At 43.0% G+C, this 22,954-nt stretch overlaps 1 protein-coding gene across 4 annotated transcripts; it reads left to right on the forward strand.

Annotated features, from left to right (window-relative positions):
• Positions 1-271: 271 nt before the first annotated feature.
• Positions 272-22,943, forward strand: fhip1aa (FHF complex subunit HOOK interacting protein 1Aa). Of its 4 annotated transcripts, none has more exons than XM_053857086.1 (13): positions 272-470; positions 7,605-7,678; positions 9,406-9,801; positions 12,099-12,770; positions 14,240-14,398; positions 14,466-14,552; positions 15,702-15,869; positions 16,923-17,002; positions 17,124-17,326; positions 18,129-19,061; positions 19,394-19,572; positions 20,987-21,104; positions 22,210-22,943. In XM_053857086.1, exons 3-13 carry the CDS (start codon positions 9,697-9,699, stop codon positions 22,398-22,400), a joined length of 2,895 nt encoding a protein of 964 aa, XP_053713061.1. In that variant the 5' UTR covers positions 272-470; positions 7,605-7,678; positions 9,406-9,696; the 3' UTR covers positions 22,401-22,943. The 4 variants fall into 4 exon arrangements, with proteins under 4 accessions (XP_053713061.1, XP_053713060.1, XP_053713062.1 ...); XM_053857085.1 differs by having other exon boundaries at positions 9,602-9,801; XM_053857087.1 differs by lacking the exon at positions 9,406-9,801.
• Positions 22,944-22,954: the final 11 nt, after the last annotated feature.

Below are 22,954 nucleotides of genomic sequence, written 5' to 3' on the forward strand. Positions count from 1 at the left end.
AGTTCAGAGCAACTATTATTATTATTATTACTACTATTATTTTATCTTATATCAAATAGTTATATCAAAGTCAATGTAACAAAGTTCATTTGAATCATTTTGAATTAATATAATATACACACAAGACGAGAAAACTTTATTTATTATTTTATATTATTTCCAGGACCTGGTATGATTCTTTTCAATATAATTAAATTAGCTAGTTTTAATACAGGGGCGGGTCTTGGTAGTTCGGTGGGCGGAGCTTCCACATGTCTGTCAGGACAGTTGCACCTACAAGCCAGGTTCAAGTCTCGAGCTCCTCTCTGGATTAATATTTCAACTTCACGTCGTTTCTTGAGAAAGTGGCGGATCTGCGGCAGCGAACCGCTTCGTTTTTTTCTCGTTTAGGAAAGGAATTACCGTGTTTATATGCGGTTTCAAAGCGGCTGAACGACGCTGATTCCTTTGCTGCGAGGCTCCGTTCCACGGTGAGTGAGAAAGTTGCAGCGTTAGCGATGTTAGCTTCATCTTGTTTTGCTATTTTATCTCAAAAATTCACGCTGTTTCCGATTAAAAATGTGCATCTCTGACTATTGACAGTGCTTGGGATTTTCATGGCGTTAATGCACTTCAATGTGAGGGGTTTTAAACCAACTCTTTCGGTGCAGTTTAAATGTATTTCTTGACACCGGTGTGTGTTGACACCATCCAGTCCTCACCCACCTGGACGCCTGCTTTAGTCTTGTTTACAATTCTCTTTCTGAAAACGTGACGTGTGGCTAAATATATCTGGTGACTGAGTTCGAGCGCATATGTTATTGTCAATGAGTAGCCTGATATCTGTCCTGATTCCAGCACCTGACCCCCCCTGAGCTCTGAATTTGAGATGTCTGAGGTGTTGAGTTACAAGCAAACATCACCAGTGTGTTGGTGTCGTGCACCATATGTGCCTCGCTCCTCGTCTTGTGGCAACTTGCAACCTGCTAAATCACTGCTGCTTATATCACATTTAATACTACTTTATATGTGTTTTTCATTGACTACAATCTTTGCGTTTGGTTTTTAAATTAGTTACTTTAGTTTTCTTATCACATAAGGCAACTTGGACTTGTTAATACTAAGTGTTATGTTTCTTGTTAAATCACAAATTATTGTATAGAACTAGCATGATCTGTGTGTTTTCTTTGGACTGTATGTAAAAGGCATTCCCACCGCTCATACCACAAATACCTCAGTGCACTGCAACAGTAATGTCAGTTATGAGTTTCAAGGAATGTGATGCCCATTGACTGAAACTTGAATCACACTTGAATGAAATGTTTTTGAGAAACTGATGAATGCTTTTTTTGTTTGTTTGTTTTTTTTTACAAAATGCACATAAATATACAAACTTTTAAGGATTTATTTATATAAAAACATTCATCTGTCATCGCTGTATCCATTATGTATAACAAAACTATATTGTTTATAAGTCATCAATTAATAAATGGCTTCTCGTAATCCTATCACTGACGTCCAGGAAATATGATTGATATCGTATTTGATTTAATTTGTAACCCAGCTGTAAGATTGTCTTTATAGTTTACTAGACAGACTTGCAAGTTATTTAACATTCACACCACAGTACATCGTGTAAAACACTTCAATGCATACACCAAGTATCAGTTATTGCAGCCCTCTAGTTATGTGGTGGCAAATGTGCCAGTTAAATTATCATTTAATGTTGACCTTAAATGACTTTTGAGCTCAAATAAAACTCTGTATTAGATTCTTTATGGCGTCTGTTCTTGTCTTTTGGTTGACTTTGACCTTTTTATGGTTTCATTGTTATTAATGATGCTACATTGATTTGAGTTATACTTTGTTAAACGTCATGTAGAAGTTTGATATAGTCGATTTTCAATATTTTATATTATTTATTCGAAAAGCTGGCCTCACACTCTGGTCTCTGGCCGTTAGATTGTGCCGTCACTCCTCAAGTGAGACATTTCCTGCTGTGAGGCACTAAACCATTTGTTTTCAACCTGTTGCGGATTACAAGGGTGTTAAAAAGGTTAAGGGATTATTACTAGACGAGAACACTGAAAACCCAAACAAAATCGGCCTATAAACGTCTGCACAGGAAGCTTTAATTTTGACCTAGCAAATACCTCTCCAACTGTAGTTGTTGTGGTCATAGAAACGCACACAAAAATGTTAAAATAAAGTTATGAAATGTTGCCAAGATTAGAAAAATATATTTTAATATTTATTAATTTTTTTTAATAATTTTTTTGGATGAACTAAATCTATATATCTCTATCACTTTAGTTCCAGCAAGTGCTCAGGTTGGGTGAGCATGAAGTATTAACTGCATGCATTCAGGGATAAAAGTTCTTTTGAATAGATGATTGGGTGAACTGACGTTCTTGTAGCAGGTGTGGTTTGTGTGTTTTGAGTGCGTGTCTTTATTTCCCTCCCTCCACAGTAACGGCAAGCTCAGCTGTGTCGCGTGCTTGGGATTAGTCACCCCTCCAACCCACGCCCAAACAACCCTGCAACCAAAACCTTGAGGCAAAATCCTGACCGGAGGACAAAAGTGCAATGAAAGTTTGTAAGAGGACGTTCTTCCGAATAATCTAAAGGATCATGCTGAAGAACATTTCTCCTTACAAACTGAAAAGGAAAAACAGTGCAGTACCACCAGAAACCATGGGGGCTGTGTTGCTGTTACTAGCAGATACGTAGCTCTAATGAGACACAATGAAGACGTAACCATTGTGGAACTTCTCCATCCTCCAGTCACGGTATATTTAATGGCCTCACTGACCACCACCTCCAACGACGCTGCCTCTTTTTCGTCTCTTGTGCCAGAGGTGCTTGATCAATACTTCTGCCTCAGTCGCCATGTTGGTTTTGGAGTTTGTAGTAGTTTTGAACTTTTAACTCAGGGCTGCTCCCCCTGGTGGATATATTGTTGAACAACAATACCAACACTAAGAACGCATGGAAGTATGTGATTGTTTGAAACGGATAGGTACAATTTCGTACGTAAAAGGTGCATAAATGAGCCTCAACTATTGTCTTGTTCATTCCGCCCCCATTCACTGCACATGACTGTGTATCATGGCAGGAAAGTAAATCATGAGAACTGAGGAAACTGATGAGAAATTTAACAGGCCCGTTGGGGTGTGTTGAAGCTTGCCAGTGTTCATGCCTTCACATAACCTTGCATCATCCTTCTCATGTCTGGGGAGCGTGGTGTAGAACCCTTTATATGATGATGATGAGTGAGAACGAGAGAGAGAGAGAGTGTTAGTAGTTTGTGTATTTACTTCCAATAAGATGTTGCCATTGGTATGATTTTTTTTTTTCGGGAAATGGCAGGGTGGCAGGGATGTTTAGAACCTCTCAAGAGAAAATGAAAGTGTGACTTTGCATCTTGTTTTCATTTCCGAAGTGAAAAGTTTGTAGAGCTTGATCTGATTTTCTTAACCGAAAGAACAGGAGTAGCAGAGGAAAAAAAAACTGGTGGAGTTTTCCACTCCCATGCAGATATTCACTAAGCCCTTGAGGCTTTTTGGTACGCACCTTTCAAAACAACTAAGAAGGTGTCTAATAAAAGATTTAGTTTGATGCCGTTTAAGACAAGTCTGCAGGCTCCAGTGTCCTTAAAACGCACAGCTGCCTCTATTTGATTCGAATCCTCAAATTTCACTGACTGTCTCTCTGGGGCTGCCTTTCATTCTCCATGCAAACAACTTGTTATCACAGTGACGTGATGCAAATGAGCCACAGAGGAAGCAGTCCCTGGAGATGAGGGAGATACGCTGCTCCGGCACCAAACAGTCGCACTTATCATGGAGGAGCATCATAACTACATGAAAGGCAAAGTGATGTCATCTGACTGTACTGTAATTTAGCTGTCGTGGGCGGAAGGGAAGAAAAAAGCAGGATATCTACATGGAGTCAGACCGGCACATGATGGAAATACGCAGACTTATAATGTTCTATGTCTGTATTTAATGTTTGTATGCTGCTGTAACCACCCAAATGTCCCTCCTGTGGGTAGAATAAAGGCAGATCAAATTGGAAAGGTGTGGGAGGCGCAGTCACTTGCCAAGTTTTTGAAGATGCTTTTGCTTTCCTGAGGAAGGGTAAAGGACGGTTGCACTAAAAGTGTGGACTGTCAAGTGTTCCAGTGTATCTCAAATGGGTTTCAGCCACCCACGACCCTGTGAGGAGAATAATGCAGATAATGAACGAATAAATTCACTAAATATGAGTTAGTATTCTCCTCACAGTGCCTATTGTTACAATTGTGCTCTTAAAAGGTCAAATACAGACATCGGGTGGCAGTAATTGTTGATGGTTGCATGTTTATCCCAAAGCAAGTTCTCACTATTGATGCGTGAAAGCAAACACTGCAGACAAACATGGAGACAGAAGAAGAAAAATCAATATTTTCTTGCTGTCAAAACAACATATTAGTTCCCAAGATGACCAGGTTGTTTTCATCAGTCCTGTTCTGTTTCAGATCTGGGGCACGGAGTCTTTAATACCAGTCAATGGAATGTGTTTTTCTAAAATTTCAAAAGGCTGCTCTCCACTATTCTGCCTCAAGTCATATCACGACATGTTTGACAAACTGTGCTGTGTGACTTTGTTCACGTCCCTCTTTCACAAGTGTCCTGTCTAAGTGCAGTCTGTTTAGTGGCAGTAAACCTCCTTTTGCTCAGTTTTTGGATGAAATGAAAGTATGTTACTGCAGGAATTTTGGAGCCCTTTACCCAGAACAGTGGCCAGTTTTCACCTGAAGAGTATTTTCGCGTGGCAATGCAAATGGAAGCTTGGATGGTTTAGCTAAAATTTTATACAAGCAGCACCATGATTATTATTCTGACCCCAAAGGAAGGGCAGCCAAATATGGGGCATTACAGGTCACTTGTCATTCTTAAGGTCTAATAGGAATTGCAAATAATTCTCCCAAAATGTGCTCCTCTGCACAATTTAGCCCGAAGGAGTGCTCTTTTACCACGTCATGCAGAAATATTGTCTTCTCCAATAACATTGACAAAAGAAAAGGGTCATTCTGCTACACAGTATGAGTACACTACTCACATCTCACACTCCAAAGACTGAATGTAGGTTGAGGTGTGTGTATAGAAGTGTTTCAGGAGTTGGTGTGTTTTCACTGTCCACTGCACACTTACCTGTCTTACTGGACAAACAACACAACCTGCATGCACCTGATGTGAAAAAGACTTTGAACTCAGTCTTCCTTAATACTTGTCTTTGCCTTTATGAATCTTGCTGCTGAAACATTCTGTTTTCCTTAATTTTATTATCATCCCCTCCTGTTCACTTCTTGTTGTTTGGACATGACTCCCTGCCTCGCCGACTGCTGAGCTGTTTTCAGCTGAAACCAGTTGAGAATTCAGCCAACGCCCAGTCAGCCAGGTGAAAATCTACCTGCAGCACTATCCTCTTACATAATCATCTTCTAATCTGCTAAGCAAGTTATCTCCATTAGTCAGTCACTAACAGCGCACTGGCTGAAAAACAAGTTGTCTTTTGTTTCTTTGTCCAGGGGTACAGCTGCAAGATTGATATTAGTACTCAATAATTCAATGACTATTGTGACATGTAGCCAGTACTACAAAGTAGCATACCATATTAAAAATAGAATGTATTTTGTGGCACTAACAATAATAACAATGTTGCACACAGTAAGAGTTATACAGTGTGTAGTTTATGGTCATTAGTTTGAGTATGACTGAGTGACACTGTTGTTCCATGAGACCCGTCACCTCTCCGTGCTTCTATTTAGTCTTCACCTGCACTGATTAATATTTCAACATCTCCCTTCGCTGTAATTGGATTGTCTCTCCTGAGCTATTTGAGAACCTTCTGAACTGTGGAAATCCTGCTGTTAAAAACTAGCAATACAACCAAAATGTTTTTCGTGTTGTCCTGAAAAAGGTTTTCCAGCCTTCAAGTCAGAAAGACGATCTGTATTGTCAGAAAAGGGCGTGTGCTGCTGCTCCGCTCTTTGTTTAGCCTGTGAGGATTTGAATGTGATGTCAGGCAGCATACAAAGCTTGAAGCCAGGAGGAAAAAAAAAAGTTTAGAAACCCTCATGAGGCCAGAATTGCTCGTTCTTGTTTACACTCACCCACCTGTTATCAGTTAAATTCTGTTGTCTCTTTGAGTCTGAACAGTCGAGCAGCACAATGGCCAAGCCCAGCCTTTAGCAATCGTGTGTACTGCTGGGTGGAGTTGCCTTTTATGCAACAAGCTTCATTGATGGTTAGAGTGGCAGAGCAAAAAAATATTGCGTGTATCTTTAATTTATTTTTTCGAGTGTCTTATTTGATCTGTCGGCTGCTATGTTCAAGAAAACATTGATCATGTGTTACTGTTCTTCAAACCACAAGTGTCGCATCTTGTTCGTCCAGCTTTGAACATGTAAATGTACATGTTTACACAAGCAGGTATATTTAAAGGAAGTAATACACTTAACCCTTTAAGTGCAACAGTTGCACAACTTTGTCTGGCAGTATCATGGCATTTAAACAAGCCGAGCTGCAAATATGGAGCCTGATATAGTTACTACTTTCCTCCACCAGATGGTGAGGCATTGTCAAAACAAAGTGCTGTACTGGGAATGTGTGGAAAAATAACACGTAAATAGTGGCAGACGCGGGAAAGAAAAACTACACTGCGCATAGCGGTGGAGCCAGCAAGTCCTGTCGAAAACAACAGTGATGATGCTCATTATCATAGTTGCTTGTTGGAAGATGAGTAAGAGTGCCACCTGTGGATCAGATAAACCTTGATAAAAGTTATGTCATACTATAGGAATTGGATGAGTGAATATACTCCCATCCCAAACTATGAGTCACAGTGAAGATTTTTTAAATTTACCATGTCTTTTTCGATCACAATCTTTAGGCTCGAACCTTTTAAAATGGTTGAATATTTCCTATGCAAACCTAAACACTTATGCAGAAGACATTTAATTGTCACTCAGCAAAATGAGCGTCGATCGGATTTCAAGTCATTTTTTTTCCGGGAAATGTTGCGGATGTTGCTATTGATGCAGAGTTTTCATGTGTTAAAACTCATCTGCACTAAGGGACTTGAATGTCACTGCCACCCTAAGGTCATGAGTTCTTTACTTGCTGCATTTAAAACCAACCTTAGAGGAAACTGTCTCTTTCTAGTGTTGCATGGGATCCTTGTGTTTACGTGACATGATTCCAATGATGGATGGAGCTCAGACATGGGCGAGCAGTGGGCCCCACAGATGAGAACCTCAGTGCTTAGTCACTAGACTAATTGGAGGACACAATAGTGTGATTCTTTAGAGAGCTGCGTCGTGTGACTGTCATATAGATGAGGAATTCCTATTGACAAGTGTCATGTTTGTGGATCCCTGTATTAGTTTCATTGCCCACGTTTCTGTTGAAATTCTGCGACTCCTACTTTCATTTTCCCTCCCGCCCGCTCTGCTGTCGTGCGACCGCCTCCTCTCCATCCGAGCGGAGCAGCTTACTCATGTCCAGTCACTTCCCACCATGCCTCGCCTCTCACACGCGTCCTCACGTATCCTCACACGCTTTTCTCTGGTCTGTTTCTAGTGACAACAGGATTAGCATGAGGTCTTCACCAGCCTGACTGCTTGCTCTCCATGTAGGAAAATGCTCCAGCAGAGGTAAGGAACAACATTGAAACATTCCTTCCTTCCTTCAAGAATCCAAGTCTAATCAAGAACAGATGGTGAAAGTTTGAATGTGTGCCTTGTTCTACGTGAGCTGTGGTTGGCAGGGATGTTTGGGAATCCTGTGCTTAATCTGGAGGCATATTTTAGAAAGAGAAAGCCTTGATTTTCTATGTAGGGCTGTCGCTTGTCTTACAGTTTCTCCCCTGCTGTGACCCGAGTCCATTTATTGTCCTGTATTGTATAGCGATTAAGTTCACCCAATTATTTTAGAGCTGCGTTGGTCTATAGTGGCGGATCTCTGTGTGTTACGTGATGTTACGCCTTGTCTTTGACTTCATTTTGAACACTAAAGTGGTGCCATGCATGTCAGTTTGTTCTGTACAGTGTGCGTCGTCACTTTGCAAACATGAGAAAAAGTTCAACATGACCTAGTAAACATCCACATGTTTACATTGTTTACATAAGCTGGTGTCTCCTGGTGCTGCTAATTCACTTGCTTGATGTTGTATGGATCAAGAGAAGTGGGACGCATGTCAAAAACACATTCAACTCAACTGGCCTTATGTTATCTATGGCCTTGCTTTGTCTTGTTTCATTTTGTGCAACACAACTACAAAAGTTCTGGAGAAATGGTAATGAAATATTAAGAACTTGGGATAGAGAACAAGAAATTCGATATTGGGGCTGATCTGTTGGTTTATGTGGATGTTCTAAAAATTTGTTGTAAAAATTTGTTTCTATAATATTGTGTTTGCACAGCTTGTGCTTGTTTTTTAGCCATCTCTGGTTAAAAAACAAGCACAAGCTGTAAATCTTGACTTTATAACACACAATAAACAACCAGATTACTGAAACAAATCACCTTTTAGGTGCCAAGTTTCCTCATTCATCCATTGCTGCTGCTGCTTGCAGAGTTTGTGTTGACAGAGCTTTTTCATTCTACTGCCACTTGGTGCAGGTGAACTCATTACATTCGGAATATTTCTAACATAAATTCACTTTTTAAAGTACACACAGGTGTATGAAATCAAAATCACACTTTGGGTGAATATGAGTGGCTTAGTGGAGGTTTGCGCTGTCCCAGTTCAATTTTTTATCGCAGCTGAGTTATGACAGTATTTTGGTATTAACACTTTATATTTATGCACAACATAGGACAATAACAACTAAATACATTTATTTTTTGTGTGTTTTGTGAAATTATCCAACATGAAATGACCACTACGTAACAACCTATTAAACATCAATTTAAAAAAATTATTAAAACTGATGATCAGTGGTATATATGTCTTCACTTACTTGCTGTGATCATGTTATTGCCCTTATTTTTTGATGGACATTTTCTGCTTCCTCAATTTGCTTTGCTGACTGTTGATTTGTGTGAAAAATCCATCTACAAAGTTCTTGAAAGTGTATTAAGTTTATTGTAATTAATCGTTCTGTGCAGCATCATATAGTTATTTTCCAACTCATTTTAATGAAATTATTTTTCTGCATCAAAGATAATGGCTGTGATCAAAAATGGATAGTCAAATCAATGACGTGCATCCAAACCATTCACACTCCTGTTGTCGTCCGTGATGCCTTTGTTGTATGAACTGTAAGATGATAGATCTGTTCGTTCTCCCTCAAGCACAACCTGCTCCACTTGATGTAGAGCTTTTTGAAAAAATGTGCTGCACTGATCTATATCTTCTTTGTTTACCTTCTGGCTGCAGAGCCAGTCATTCACAGGCCGCTGCCGGTGATGTCAGACAATGTTTTTGGATTGCGAAGTCAGGCGGCTGCTGGAATTCACTCGGGTGTTTGAGGAATTCCAAAAACTATTTGACAGCTCAGTCCGAAGTGCAGAATGTCACAGGCTCTTGCGTGCTTTTTCCATGTTTCATGGTGTGTGTGTTATTGCCTCCGCAGGTCATCAGTGATTGGAGTGGCATCTGTGGGGTCAGGAAAGTCCCTCCTCTCCTGCCTATGACATGGTTTAGCCCACACAAGAGCTGGTCACCACAATGGCCTCCATGGTTGCCAACGGAAACCAAGACGGACAGCCCCACGTCTTGAAGGGGGTGGATCCAGAGACATGCATGATTGTGTTCAAGAACCACTGGGCTCAGGTACATGTCTGACCATGGTCTGAAAGCAGCCGAAGTTAACACAGTAGTATCACACTCTTCGTTTTTATTGTCAGTGAACTTACTCTGGCGCTGGGACTCAGGTTTGGGGACTAGTTTCTATTTACTTTCAGAGAAACTGATGGCTTCAGGCGGTGAGAGCTCTAATGTGTTTACACATCTGTCATGTTCAAGCTGAGCCAGAAGGCAAAACATGTCTTATGTTGTAGAAGACTCCCTCGAACTGTTGGGAAAAAAATGAGCAAATCTTTGAACTTGTCCATTTAGGACAGCAGGCAGGCAACTGACCGACTGAAGAAGCATCCCACAAACTGCTGAGCGGTCAGTGGAATCTTGGCACAGACTGATGACTTTCCTGCTGAAGCAGCAACATCATGTGACACTGCTTATCCCTGTGGGACTACTACAGAGACCTTTTCCTCCCTAAGACTTTTCACTGTGTACTGAGTGTTGACTTAGTGCTGGTCAACTTAAGACAATAAACCTGCGACAGGAAGTTGTGTCTTCATCGCAAACTAGCAAAAACCAACAACAGCAAGACGTTTTGGAGCCAAAAGGATTTTGTGACCTGGGTGGTAGGATTATTTTATTTATTTGTTAGTATTTATTAGTTTTGCTGGGTGGTGATCTTATGGAAATGGTGACAGAAATCTGCAGGTCACTAAAATGCTTTATTTTTATGTATAAATCTGTAATTCATCAGTTGAAAGTGTGTGAAACAGTATAGTAAAAAAAGGTACTCCAGGAGAACACCTCCTACTCAACCTGTAATAACAATTTCATCTTTTTCTCAAGATGTAGCAGCATCATTCGTTTTGTAAGGGAGTGGACTATCGTTTTTATTTTTCCTACCAGACGTAATTGAACAATGCGCTCCAAGCTGAAGCTGTTTCAGACTCCATTACTCGGTCAAATTATTTTGAAGTACAGCCATATTTGTGGTCTTGTAATCGCAGTCCCATCGGGTGATGAGATTTGTGTGGCTGCTTCTTATCTGTGACTCCACAGACCTCGCTGGGCTCATTGTGTTTATTGTGACATGTAAAGTGACCCAGCGGTTGCTGCCAACAGTCTTTAAATATAGATGTGTGTGTGGCCAGTCTCAGTTGCCATGTGACCCACAATAAATCAGTCTCTTACCTGGGCTTTTGGTGTTTCTAGCCTTATCGCATTAGAGCACATCACTCTGTCATGACGAAAATCTGCTGGTAATTATTGAGAGTTTAGTTGTGTGTTTTTAGCTGGTGAATTGGGAACTACAGCTGCTGCTGAATTGCCTCAGTCCCTCAAGGACGTTACATTTTTGCCTCTCAGCACAGTAGTACTGTAGCCACATCCAGGGACCGCTACATCTTGTTGTTGTGATCCCACATTATCTGAGATTAGATTATTCTAGATTAGATTAGACAGCAGGAATGTCAATGGAAGACTTATACACCAGCAAGCTGACACAAATGTGAAACATTGTCTCCAGTTATCCTGAAAGAAACCAGTCTATCCATGTAAATAAAGTCTGATCACAATTGGACATGTTTTTGTAAGAAGTAATGAAGATTATTATCGTAATAATACAACAATCCCTACAGTGTTTTGCTCCAAACCTTCCTCAAGTTGGATTCCAGCTATGGAATCCAACAATTGATCAGTCACGTTTTCAAAGCCTCACTTAATTGACCTATTGATCTGTGACCCACATTTGTTCACGTGTCTTTTTTTTATTTCAAAGTACGCACTGTACGCCCGCCACAGTTCAGTTCAAAGGACTCTGTTACTACACCACACTAAATATTTTATTTTTTGCTCCGGGTGATCTTTATACAGTGCCTGATCTTCAATTGGTGTCATGTCTGCACTCGGGCCTGTGTGCAGGGAAAGGTCAAGCATGAATCCAGCAAGCAGATTTCAGATGATTTAAACTCTTAAGTGGAGGTCAAAGTCCTCCACTTTCAGAGTGAATGTGAGTGGGACGTGACCGAGTCGCTCCTGCCTCTGGACGGCCCCACCAGGCTGAGCTCAGATTATGAAGGCTCATTTTCCGTCAGCCGTGCCCAGCTCTCCGGAGCAGCCAATGATTGTTGCAGCAGGGACTGTCCCGGGATACTGACTTCATTATGGTGACTCTGGTTTCTATGCAACAGACACACAAGGGAGGGACAGTTACACAAAGGACTGTTTGACACACTGATTCTCTATTTGGATTGAAGATGACCTCCACTTGACTCGTCATTCATGGCTCTTCAGAGGTTCAAAAGCAGATGACATTTTTTTTTGCGTCTCAGGTGGTGAAGATCCTGGAGAAGCATGACCCCCTCCGCAGCAGCTCCTCCCTGGGCATCATCAACCTCAACGTCGGCTCCAATGGCGGCGCCCGTTTCGGCGCCATACCCGGAGACGAGGCGAGTGCAGTGCAGAACTATGTGGAGCACATGCTGTTCCTCATGATGGAGGAGGAGTGCGGTCAGGCCGGAGCCATGGGCCCCATCCTGGAGTTCGTGGTGATGGAGAACGTGATGGAGCGCCTCTTTGTGTGGAGCCTCCGGAGGGAGTTTACCGACGACATGAAGCTGGAGCAGCTGAAAATGTACGAAATGCTGGTGGGTCAGGCCCGTCAGCCCTTGCTGCATCACAAACCCATCCTGAGGCCTCTGATGATGCTGCTGTCGTCCTGCTCTGGCACGGCGGCGCCGGAAGTGGAGGCCGAGCTGGTGCTGCTTCTCAACCAGCTCTGCTGCGTGCTGGCCAAGGACCCTTCCATTCTGGAGCTTTTCTTCCACACCAGTGAAGATCAAGGAGCCACCAACTTCCTCATCTTCTCCCTGCTCATCCCCTTCATTCACCGGGAGGGCGCCGTCGGCCAGGAGGCTCGAGACGCCCTCCTGCTCATCATGTCTCTGTCGGCTGAGAACCAGCGGGTGGCTCGGCATGTGGCCGAGAACACCTACTTCTGTCCGGTCAGTCTCACATAAGCTAAGCTAATGTGTCTTTACTGGTATCTCTCATGTCATCATGAATGAACCATCATTTATAGTCATAGTAGTTATGATGGGAGAAGCGCTTGCACAAATTGGATTGAATTGTTTCAGGAATAATAACTGACTAATGTTATAAATGAAATTAGAAAATCATGGTATGGAAAAAATATCCTCAGAAATTTGCAATATATTATCCATTATTTTCGTGGAAGTGGAACATCAGCTAGAGAGGTGGAGGTTTGTCTTAGAAAGGAGAGGAATGAAGGTTAGCTGCAGTAAGACAGAATCTATGTGTGTGAATGAGAGGGAGCCAAGTGGACAGGTGGAGTTACATGATGCAGAGATAAAGAAGGTGGAGGGTTTGAAGTTCTTAAGCTCAACTGTCCAGGGCCATGGAGAGTGTGAGAAAGAGGTGAAGAAGCGGGTGTAGGCAGGATGGAATCATTGGAGAAAAGTGTCAGATGTGATGTGTGACAAAAGAGTGTCGGCAAGGATGAAAGGGAAAGTGTCCAAAAGGGTGGTGAGGCCAGCAATGTTGTATGGTTTGGAAACAGTGGCACTGAGGAAAAGACAGAAGGCAGAGCTGGAGGTAGCAGAGATGAAGATGCTGAGCTTCTCTCTGGGAGTGAGCAGGATGATGATAGGATCAGAGGGACAGCACATGTGCTCAGGTGTTTAGGAGACCAATCTTTAAAGTTCCATTTATCCAAAATGCTTAATGTCAGAAATGTCTGATTACAATACAACTGACATTTTTAAAAAATGCAATTTGGCCCTATCTTTAGATCTTTGGACAGTCCTGCATAATCGTCTGCCAAAGTTCACACACATTTTTGATTGAAGGATTCGTTATCAATATCTTCATTAATCAAGTCAAGGGGAAGCGTTTACTCATGTCTCACTGACTCGGATCAAAAGCAGCAGACGCTGCTCCAGAATGTGGCGTTTGATGTGGCTCCTCTTAAATCAGAGTCTTCTTTGAATGGCCGTTCACTTCAGAGAGTCTCCTGATGGTAGCGTGTGTTCAGTAACACAGTCGGCTTCTCCTTTGAAAACCTCGTCTCTTCATAGCACCAAGTCATTTCAGTACACTTCAGAAGTCTTATCGTAATGATCATGCAGAAGGTTCTGGGTCGCTGAAGTATGTCGGCGCACATGTTGTGTATGGCTGGAAGAGTAGGCTGCTGCTGTGTTTAAATTATTTAAAGACGGAGGAAAACGCAGCAATGCAGTGGTTTCATCCTTCCAAGAGGCAAGATTTCTTGATGCAGTTCAACTCAAAAAACTGAAATTAAATTTGACCTGTGTGTCGTTACAATTATCGCTCTGTTGCTTCAACTTCAAAAACAAACTTCTCTCTTAAATGATCTTAAAAATGTTCTCAGGTGTGTTTCATTTTACACTTCAACATGCAGAGATTAGATGACTCCGCCTCCCTGCTCCCACAGGTTCTGGCCACAGGTCTGAGCGGCCTGTACTCGTCTCTTCCCACCAAACTGGAGATTCCACATGAGGAGTGGCACTGCCTGCACAGGGAGGACTGGCTCAAGATGCCACCTCTGGTCCAGTTCCTCAACTCACTGGAATTCTGCAACGCTGTCATTCAGGTGAATGACTTTCCTGCTTGGCACAGGAAAGTTTCGCCCCCACTCACCTGTGGCATCTCTCTCTCAGGTAGCCAACCCTGATATCAGGAACCAGCTGGTCAGCTACATCTACAATGGATTCCTTGTTCCTGTACTGGCACCCGCTCTCCACAAGGTTGGTGGTCGACCTCATATATGTTTGGTTTCAGCACTGCCTGACTGATTCCTTTTTGATATGACCTCAGGAGTCCAGCACCATTTGTTGTATTCAAACTTGGGAAATTGTTTTCGGAGCATCTTTGACTCAACTGAATTAATATGAGTAACTCACGTTCTCACTGAAATCCTAGATTTTTTTTTTTATTCTAGATTTTTCTGCGGCGTCATGTGAACTCTAGATTTACTCTGTATTAGTTTGGTTGTCAACATTTACATTTGTCTATACAACGATGCACAAAAACTGCTGCCAATATGGATTTACAGGAAGTTTATGTCCCGATAATTCAAATTCTTTTCACCGCACAACTCCAACTGTGATGCTGAATCATGATGGTATTTGAGAAAGAAGCACTCCAGTCTATCTATTCACTGTTGGGTTGTGTTGTCATGACAACGGGTGGAACAACAAACATTGTGGTGACAGTTGCATTTCTTAAAATTGAAGAGAGTAGGTTGATACATTTTTCATTGTTTAGTGGCACTGCTCTGAGGGCTGTCGAATGAAAATAAAATTCAAGAAAATCAAATTCCAATTTTAAAAAAGATTTTAAAAAGTGCTGTAAATTTGAAAATTTTTTTTACTTTTTCAAAGTCAATAACAATCTGCAAAAATGTTTGAAGAAATTAAAATTGTTAGAAGAGAAAAATACAAATAAATCATTTAATATGGTCAGAAAAAAGAAGTCGATATTAGGACACATTGAAGGAAATATATATTTTACTATAAGATTTTCAGCTGACGGTGTGGGTGTAAAATCGGTCAAAAGCGCTTCAAAGAATGAATGAATGAGGCCTGGAAAAAATCATGACACCTCATTACTGAAACAGTGTTTCAGTGTTGTTTTCAGAGGCCACTGGGTGGCGCTCTCGGTTTATAAATGATGTGAGCATTCATTGAATTAGCGGTTTAAATCCAAACATTTTACAGCAGACAGTGCCATCTGGTGGCCTGTGTCAGGACATTGTGTCATGACACCTCATCGATGTCAAGGCCCTCTCATTTTCTTCTTTGACGTCTCTTCCTCCCACAGAAGGCTGTGGACAAATGAATGTGCAAAATGCAAATGTCTCAGAGATGCAACTAACTAGTGAAACTTCCACTCAGCTGACACTGGAGGAGGTCATGGCCACCACGGCCTACCTGGACCTCTTCCTCCGGACTGTTACCGAGCCGGCTCTGCTGCAGACCTTCCTCTCCTTCATCCTCCTTCACCGCCACGAGAACGTCCACATCTTAGATACGCTGGTCAGCCGCATCAACACTCCCTTCCAGGTACCTCATCCAACTGCACTTATTTAAATGTTGAAGATCTTGGTGAGAGGAGTAGACTGTTGCCATGACAACACTCACTTCTATTGACTCTAACTCTTACACCGGAGGCGACGGCGCCTACAGCCGTATATGATCCGACGGCTTGTTTAAATATTTATCCAGAACTGAGTCATCAACATGAATAAACATGACTTAAAAGTAGCTGAGCGAGTGCTCTTAACCTTCAGAAGTCCTTGGATGTTTTTCCTGACTCCACAACAGAAATGCACTAATACAATATAATTAAAGTTTTGAATATTCAGATGTTGTACACTGAATTACCTGTATTTTTTTTCCAATTCATTTTCAATTCTTGAAGTACATTTTTTTGCCTGTTAAATATTTACTGAGCTGCAAGAAGACTGAAGGTGCTATATGATAAAAAACATTTCCGTGTGGACAGAAGACTGGACTCAACATTTTACTGACTGGTAAATGTTCTTAAACGATCAGGAATTAGCACGTGCCTTTTAGCGCTCTTGCCAGTAGGAGGCAGCACAGTTCAACAGTGCAATTCAAACGGCAGCGATCATTCATTTCACTTGTAAATATTGGGTTTCCGCACAATCCTTGTTGAATATGAGCTTAATGTTTTCCCAGAAATACTTTTATTTATTTTTTTTATTTCTAACTTTGAATGGATGAAGATTAAAAAAAATATATATATCCACATGTAAAGAGCTGCAGATGCAAAATTGTTCAGTATTTTTATTCATTTTTAGCAATTAATATGCTTAATAAATCAGTATAATACAAGTTTTATCCTTTGTATGGCAATAAAGTTTAGGATAAATGGTATTAAATCTAGCATTTAAATGTATTTTGTGGTATAAGGCTCCTTTCTTGACTCATTTTACTTTCAAGTCGATATTTTTGTTGCTTTAAATGTTAATTAAATCCCTTGACACATTCAAGCTGGACAGAGACTGAAAGTATTGTCTCATATCGATGGAGTTACTGTTTGTCTCTCAGACAGATCTAAATGTCTGTCTGCTGTTATTTGTCATCCTCCAGCTCGGAACTGTGTCGCTGGCGCTCTTCCGCACTCTCATCGGTTTGCACTGTGAAGACGTGATGCTGCAGCTCATCCTGAGGTGAGACCAGGAATCACAAGTTCTCCATTACTTCACTGCGTGATGAGACTCCACTTCCTTGGCGTCCGACCACAACGTCAGGAATTTTCCATCCAAGCCGTTCCCCTGTCTTTTTCTCCAGGTACCTCATTCCCTGTAATCACATGATGCTGAGCCAGAGACGGGTAGTGAAGGAGAGAGACTGCTACTCCGTGTCGGCAGCCAGGATCCTGGCTTTGACGCCGTCCTGCTGCTCTCCAGATCACAGCCCGCCGCCTCTCAGACAGCTTGAATCCATCTTGTTTTCCAAAGGTGCAGAGGCATCCAGTGAAGCCAGGAGCAAGGGTAAGACCGGCAGGGCTTTCCTTAAGCTTGTCAGAGCTGCGCTCTGCGACCAGGATTTTACAAACAAACTGGACCAGCCCTGCTTTTGAACTTGAAATATCACTGCGGGCCAAAGTGTTATTCCTCTAAACACAAATATATATATAGAGTTAAAAAAGAGACTATAAATGTGTCAAACCATTTGTTTGTCCCCACTCTGCTAATGATACACAAGTCACCTGATAGTATAGTAATTATATACTAATAACTCTCTGAGTTGGAGCTTGGAAGTGTATGAAATATTCAAGTGTTTCTGTGGGTTGATAAATGCGAGGGTCTGAGCAGCCTGGTGGTCTCACTCTCACCGCAGCATGATGTGTGAGGCTTGTGTTTGCGCGTTCCTGCCGCCTGGGTTTTAGCTCCTACCGTAATGACAGTAACATGTTTAATTTGAAGGCTTTCGGGAGCTTGAAATCCAATGATGTCTCTCATCAATAAAAGTTAGCGAGCAGTAGGAGGCGCCGTAATTGGTGCCTGGAACCGAAAGACTTGCTTTATCTTTCTGCTGTAAACCTAAGTGGTCTCCTGATCCCGACCGGCAGGCTTCAGTAATTTAACATCTCTTCAGAGTGAAGGAATGTGAGATCATTTCGCTCTCAAATCAAATAGAACAAGCAGCGCGCACCACGGTTTCATCAGACGGATCGTTCTCACGGTTTCCCTGCGTTGCTTCATTTCAGCCTCCGTGCTTTCTCATCAAATCCATCAGTCTGTTTCCATGCGAGGGCATGTGAGTGACCATCCTTTCCTGCTTGATTCACAGCGGGGAGATCTGTTTTCTCTGAAGAGATGGACGACTCTGGTAACTCTTGCACCATCGGCTCAGAGATCTACTTGGATGTCAGCTACCTCCACTACCTCCACGATGCTCACCTGAGCATTGCCAGCTGCATGGAGGCCTGCCACTCATGGTCGGCTCTATACGACGGTGAGGACCCGCCTCCTGAGAAGTACCAGCCCGGGGTCCTGGAGGAGCCTGGGAGCCTGAAATTTCGGCAAATCCAAATAGCCCTGAAACGGGATCCAAAGTTGCCAGTGAAGCCTCAGTCAGAGCCCCCGTCTACGGTCCAGCTGGAGCTGGAGTGGGATGATAGTTTCGACGTGTGTCCGGTGCAAACCCCTGACGCCTCCGCGGAGAGTAAAGCGCCAGATGTGCCCTCAGAGGAGCCTCCACAGTACATTCAAGAGATGAGGAGAACAGCCACCTTGATAGTAAAAGGCTCCTACATCGAGGAGTCTGAGTTCCAGGACGACGTGATGGTCTATGATCTGGTTGCCAAGAAAGATTCCCGAGTTGTGGAGCGGAAGTTCAAGGCGGAATCCTCTGAGGGAGTCCCTGTTGAAAACGGACTGGCACCTGCAACTTCGGACGACAAGAAGGAGGTGAAGAGCAAAGGTCAAGCCGACTGTAACTCCAACTTCCAAACCAGCTCCGCGCCCAACGTGGGTGAAGACCTTCTGGTTCAGTATGAGAATCTCATCAAGAATCTAGAGCCGGAGAAGCAGCAGAAACTGGATCTGAAGTCGAGAAGACGAACCACATCAGTGGAGGAGGAGGAGGAGGAGGGGGAGGAGGATGAAATGGATTTCAGCTCCTTCTCGGCGGAGACCCCGGAGCCTGAGAGGGTTGCCACGCCTTTCGGTGGAACCTTTGCGCAGAGAAGCACCAGCAGAAGCACCGCAGTGCCTTTCACAGGTCAGGACCTTTTGGAACATCTGAGACACAGTCACTGGCATCACAACTCAGCACTTCTGACTCATTGTTGGAAGAAGCTTCTCATGAAAGTACAGTAACAGCCATGTAAGATGATTGACTTGTCATATCCATCATATCTGATGTAGTGCTCGGATTAAGCATCAATATTTGTTATATTAGTAATGGCTTCAGTGATTTCACTGCCCAAATCCTGACCTACCCTTTTGAAACGGGTCATCTTGTCTGGCTGTCCTGGTTCTCTCGCTCTAGTGTTAGTGAATCAACAACCCAGGTGAGGACAACCGTTCATACCCAGTCGATGGTGTTCGCAGGTCCCTTTGTCAGCGTCCTGCTGTCCCGCCTGGAGAACATGCTGTCCAACTCCCTCCACGTCAACCTGCTGCTGACCGGGATCCTGGCCCAGCTGGCCGCCTTTCCTCAGCCGCTGCTGCGCTCCTTCCTGCTCAACACCAACCTGGTCTTTCAGCCGACGGTTCGCTCGCTTTACCAGGTCCGTGCCGCTGTCAATCAGCCTAGAATGAAGAGAGAATAGAAGAGACACGTCCAATACCCAAAACACAAGTCGACAAAGCAGCTTCGATCAGAATTTAAATTCAGTCTGTGTCCCTCGATGCTTCAATTGTGAGTCAGAGTTTCCTGTGTTTTTATTCTCCCGTTTCTTATACTAGGGCTGGGTCAAGGTCGTGACCAATGTCGCTGAGAGACGGCAATACAACTTTCTGATGCAGAGTATAAGGAAATAGCGTTGGAGAAAACCACAACAAATAAAGCAAATGCATGGGGCCCTGTAGCCTCGAGACGCAACAGACCCGAGGGTCCGGCTGCACACTGAACCTGTTCCTTCTGGTTGCCTCTGTGACTCCTGGTCGCTGTGTGTTAGTCTTCTGGTTCAGTGTGACCCTCAATTGTGTTAACTGATCAGAAAAATGGAGCGTCTCTGCTGGGTCTGCCCTCGGGCCTCCTCCCAGTCGGACATGACTGGAACACTTCATATATGAATGATATCAGTGATATGCTGAGAACTGGTCAGCCAGAGGTATTTATTGAGTATTGTTTGCTCTTTGTCATTACACAAAATTGCATTGTTTTCGTGCAATAACTGGGTGTGATTTTACTGTGGGAGTTGGAGGTGTGAGCTGGGAATTTCCTCGCAGCCGAGTTCACCGTGTTGCAGTTTTCAGAGTCGGAAAACAGAATAGCAACATCCACGAAAGCGGGTCTCATATACGCCTCGTCCAGATCAGAAATCGAGCTCCGTTTGCTACTAGAAAACCCACTGGATGAAGAGGAAATATCTTTTTGTCGAATATGCTTCGGCCTACTTCATGGTTGCAGAACTTCCTGTTTACGGTACGTTCAGGGAGGCCATCTTGGATTGCTTACCCAGGTGGTCAGAGTGATCTTGTTAATTCAGCGTCTAAAACCTTAGCAGGACCTGCTAAAAGTGTTAGCATTTACGTGGAGCTAGAGTTCTCCGCAGACATGTGACTCAGGTTTTTATTGGAGTCAGCTTTGGAGATACAGGTTTGACGTTGATATCGGTTGCTCTGTTGAGCGTGTTTCGGAACTAATCCATGAGCATGAGCTCAGCTGATCTTTTGTTTAGCTGGAAACTGACATGGCGTCATGTCATTTCCACCTGTCATAATGTATACAATGATCAAGTCTGGGGAGAAATACTGACATGAAACGGTCTGGCAGAACGAAGCCATAGTTGTGTGAAACTTTCCCCCCCCCCCCACTGTGACCATTTTAGCAAGAGCCAGGAGGAGCAGCGGCCCGACACTTGCTAAACCTACTGAATACAAGACAGTTGTGGTGAACTGTTTGCTGCTCACCTTAAATCTGGACTCTGGACTCGACTCGCTGTCATGTACAAGTCCCTAACACTCACTCTCCTCCAGGTTCTGGCCACGATAAAGAACCAGATCGAAGCTCTGGTGGGCTCCAGGAAGGACTTTCCTCAGCAGATCGTTGCTGCTCAGCATTGGCTGCTAGCCAGAGAGACCTCGCTCGCAGCAGGTATGGACGCGGCTCGCGGCTCGGGATGCTTCAGGATTCTTCAGGAGATTCGCTCCGTCAGCCTTGTTCTTATCGCTTATTAAATATCGATTTGTTTCTGGGAAATTGAAGCGAAAAAATCGTATTTACAGCAGGAAATCATTTACAATGATGAATGGTGAAGCGGTTGCTATGGTAACGCCCCCGTTGCCAATTACAGACTCACTCGGCCGCTTGGTTCACTACTGAACCGGGGCAGACTGGAGGTTTGACCCGGTCGGTGTGAGTGGCGGCACCAGGCTCCAGAGCAGTTCTGATGGCTGCTGGAGGGTCTTGAGATCTGAGGAGCAACTGTCTGCTGAGGCTGTTGTGGGGGGCAACGAAAAGAAGCTGCGGAAAGAGTGAAACTATGAGTGAAAATTCCACAATCCAGTGGTGGTTCTGGCAAAAGAACTGGTGAAAATATTTAGAAATGATTCAAAGTTTTCAGTGGCATGAATTATAACTTCGTTCAATGTTTCAAGATGAAAGTTCGGATGAAACGCCGACATGAAGGGAGAGAAAATAACTAGAAAAAAAACTAGACAGGAAGGTCCTGAATCACAGAACTTGAAGTTAAATAATATTGAGTTTAAATAGCAATTAAATGTTTATTATATAGCAGAGCTTCTGAAGCCTGCTGCTCCTGAAGCGAAACATTGGAAGAGCAGTAAATATAGTATGTTCTTGTTTTAAGACAGTTTTCATTGGCCATTTTTGTGTGTTTTTCTTCTTCCTCAAAATGCACCCGAGGACTACTGGAAATATATTTTGAAATAAATTAGACTAAATGCATATGAAATGAAAACATATAGGTTTATATCCTTGCTTTCATTTAATCTTTTTAGGCTCATTTTGTCCTATTTAGTATATTTTGCTGTCATGTTTTGTATCATCACTGTCTCTTCTGATGACGGCCCCTCACAACACTTACAGTTTCTAATGAGGCCCTTTAGGAAATTCACTTCTCCTCTGTCTTAGATGGTGAAGTGTAAAAGTTGACATCCGAGTGTGACGTTTCTTCCTGTCCTGCTGAGCTTGCTGTAGTCGCCTGCTTTCTCTGACACACGTCTTGTCCTGCTCTCAGGCGACACAGACCTCGCCGCCAGCAGCAAGGCCGGAAAACTCCTGTCCAGCTCGCCGTCTCCCAAGCCCAAAGCCATATCTCTGGAGGAGACGGAAGTGTTCGGCACCGTCCTCTTCTCCGAGTTCCTCAAAGAACTGGCCTCCCTTGCACAAGAGCACTCCATCCTCTCATACATTCCTATGGAAGAGTAGAACTGTTTTAAAGTCATTTGTTTTTTTATATATATAGAAAATGATATTTATTTTCTGAGCAGACAATCTTTAACGGTTCCTTTTTAAAGGTCGCTTTATGATCTCCGATCTTCTGGTGGTGGTGGGGAAACACCCATCTGGTGTTAGAAATTTGACTCACATCTCACAGATCCTATGCAAGTTTTGACTCACGGCCTCAGCCGTCACGGCACGACGGGTTCTTGTTCCGTCTCGGTACCTCAGGATTCACCCTTCTCTCACCTCCGGCACGTTTGGATGCACCTCTGGACTCGGCTGATCGGATCCTCCCTCATTTGCCTTACAGCTACACGACTATTAAAGATGATAATATTTTGGGTGGAATCTTGCTTGGGTGGGTATTTAAGCTCTTTTTTTTTTCTTCTGAAAAACGCCATATTTGTTTCCTTCCATTTAAACCATCAGTTTGAGGCGAGTTTGGGACTGTTACTATCTTTATACGGATTTCCTAGTAGAGATGTATTTTGTTATAAAATGCCTCTAAAATAAACTGAAATGTATGGGCATCGTTGACG

This window comes from Synchiropus splendidus, chromosome 2 (genome assembly GCF_027744825.2).
Source record: "Synchiropus splendidus isolate RoL2022-P1 chromosome 2, RoL_Sspl_1.0, whole genome shotgun sequence".
In the NCBI taxonomy this organism is placed as follows: Eukaryota; Metazoa; Chordata; class Actinopteri; order Syngnathiformes; family Callionymidae; genus Synchiropus; species Synchiropus splendidus.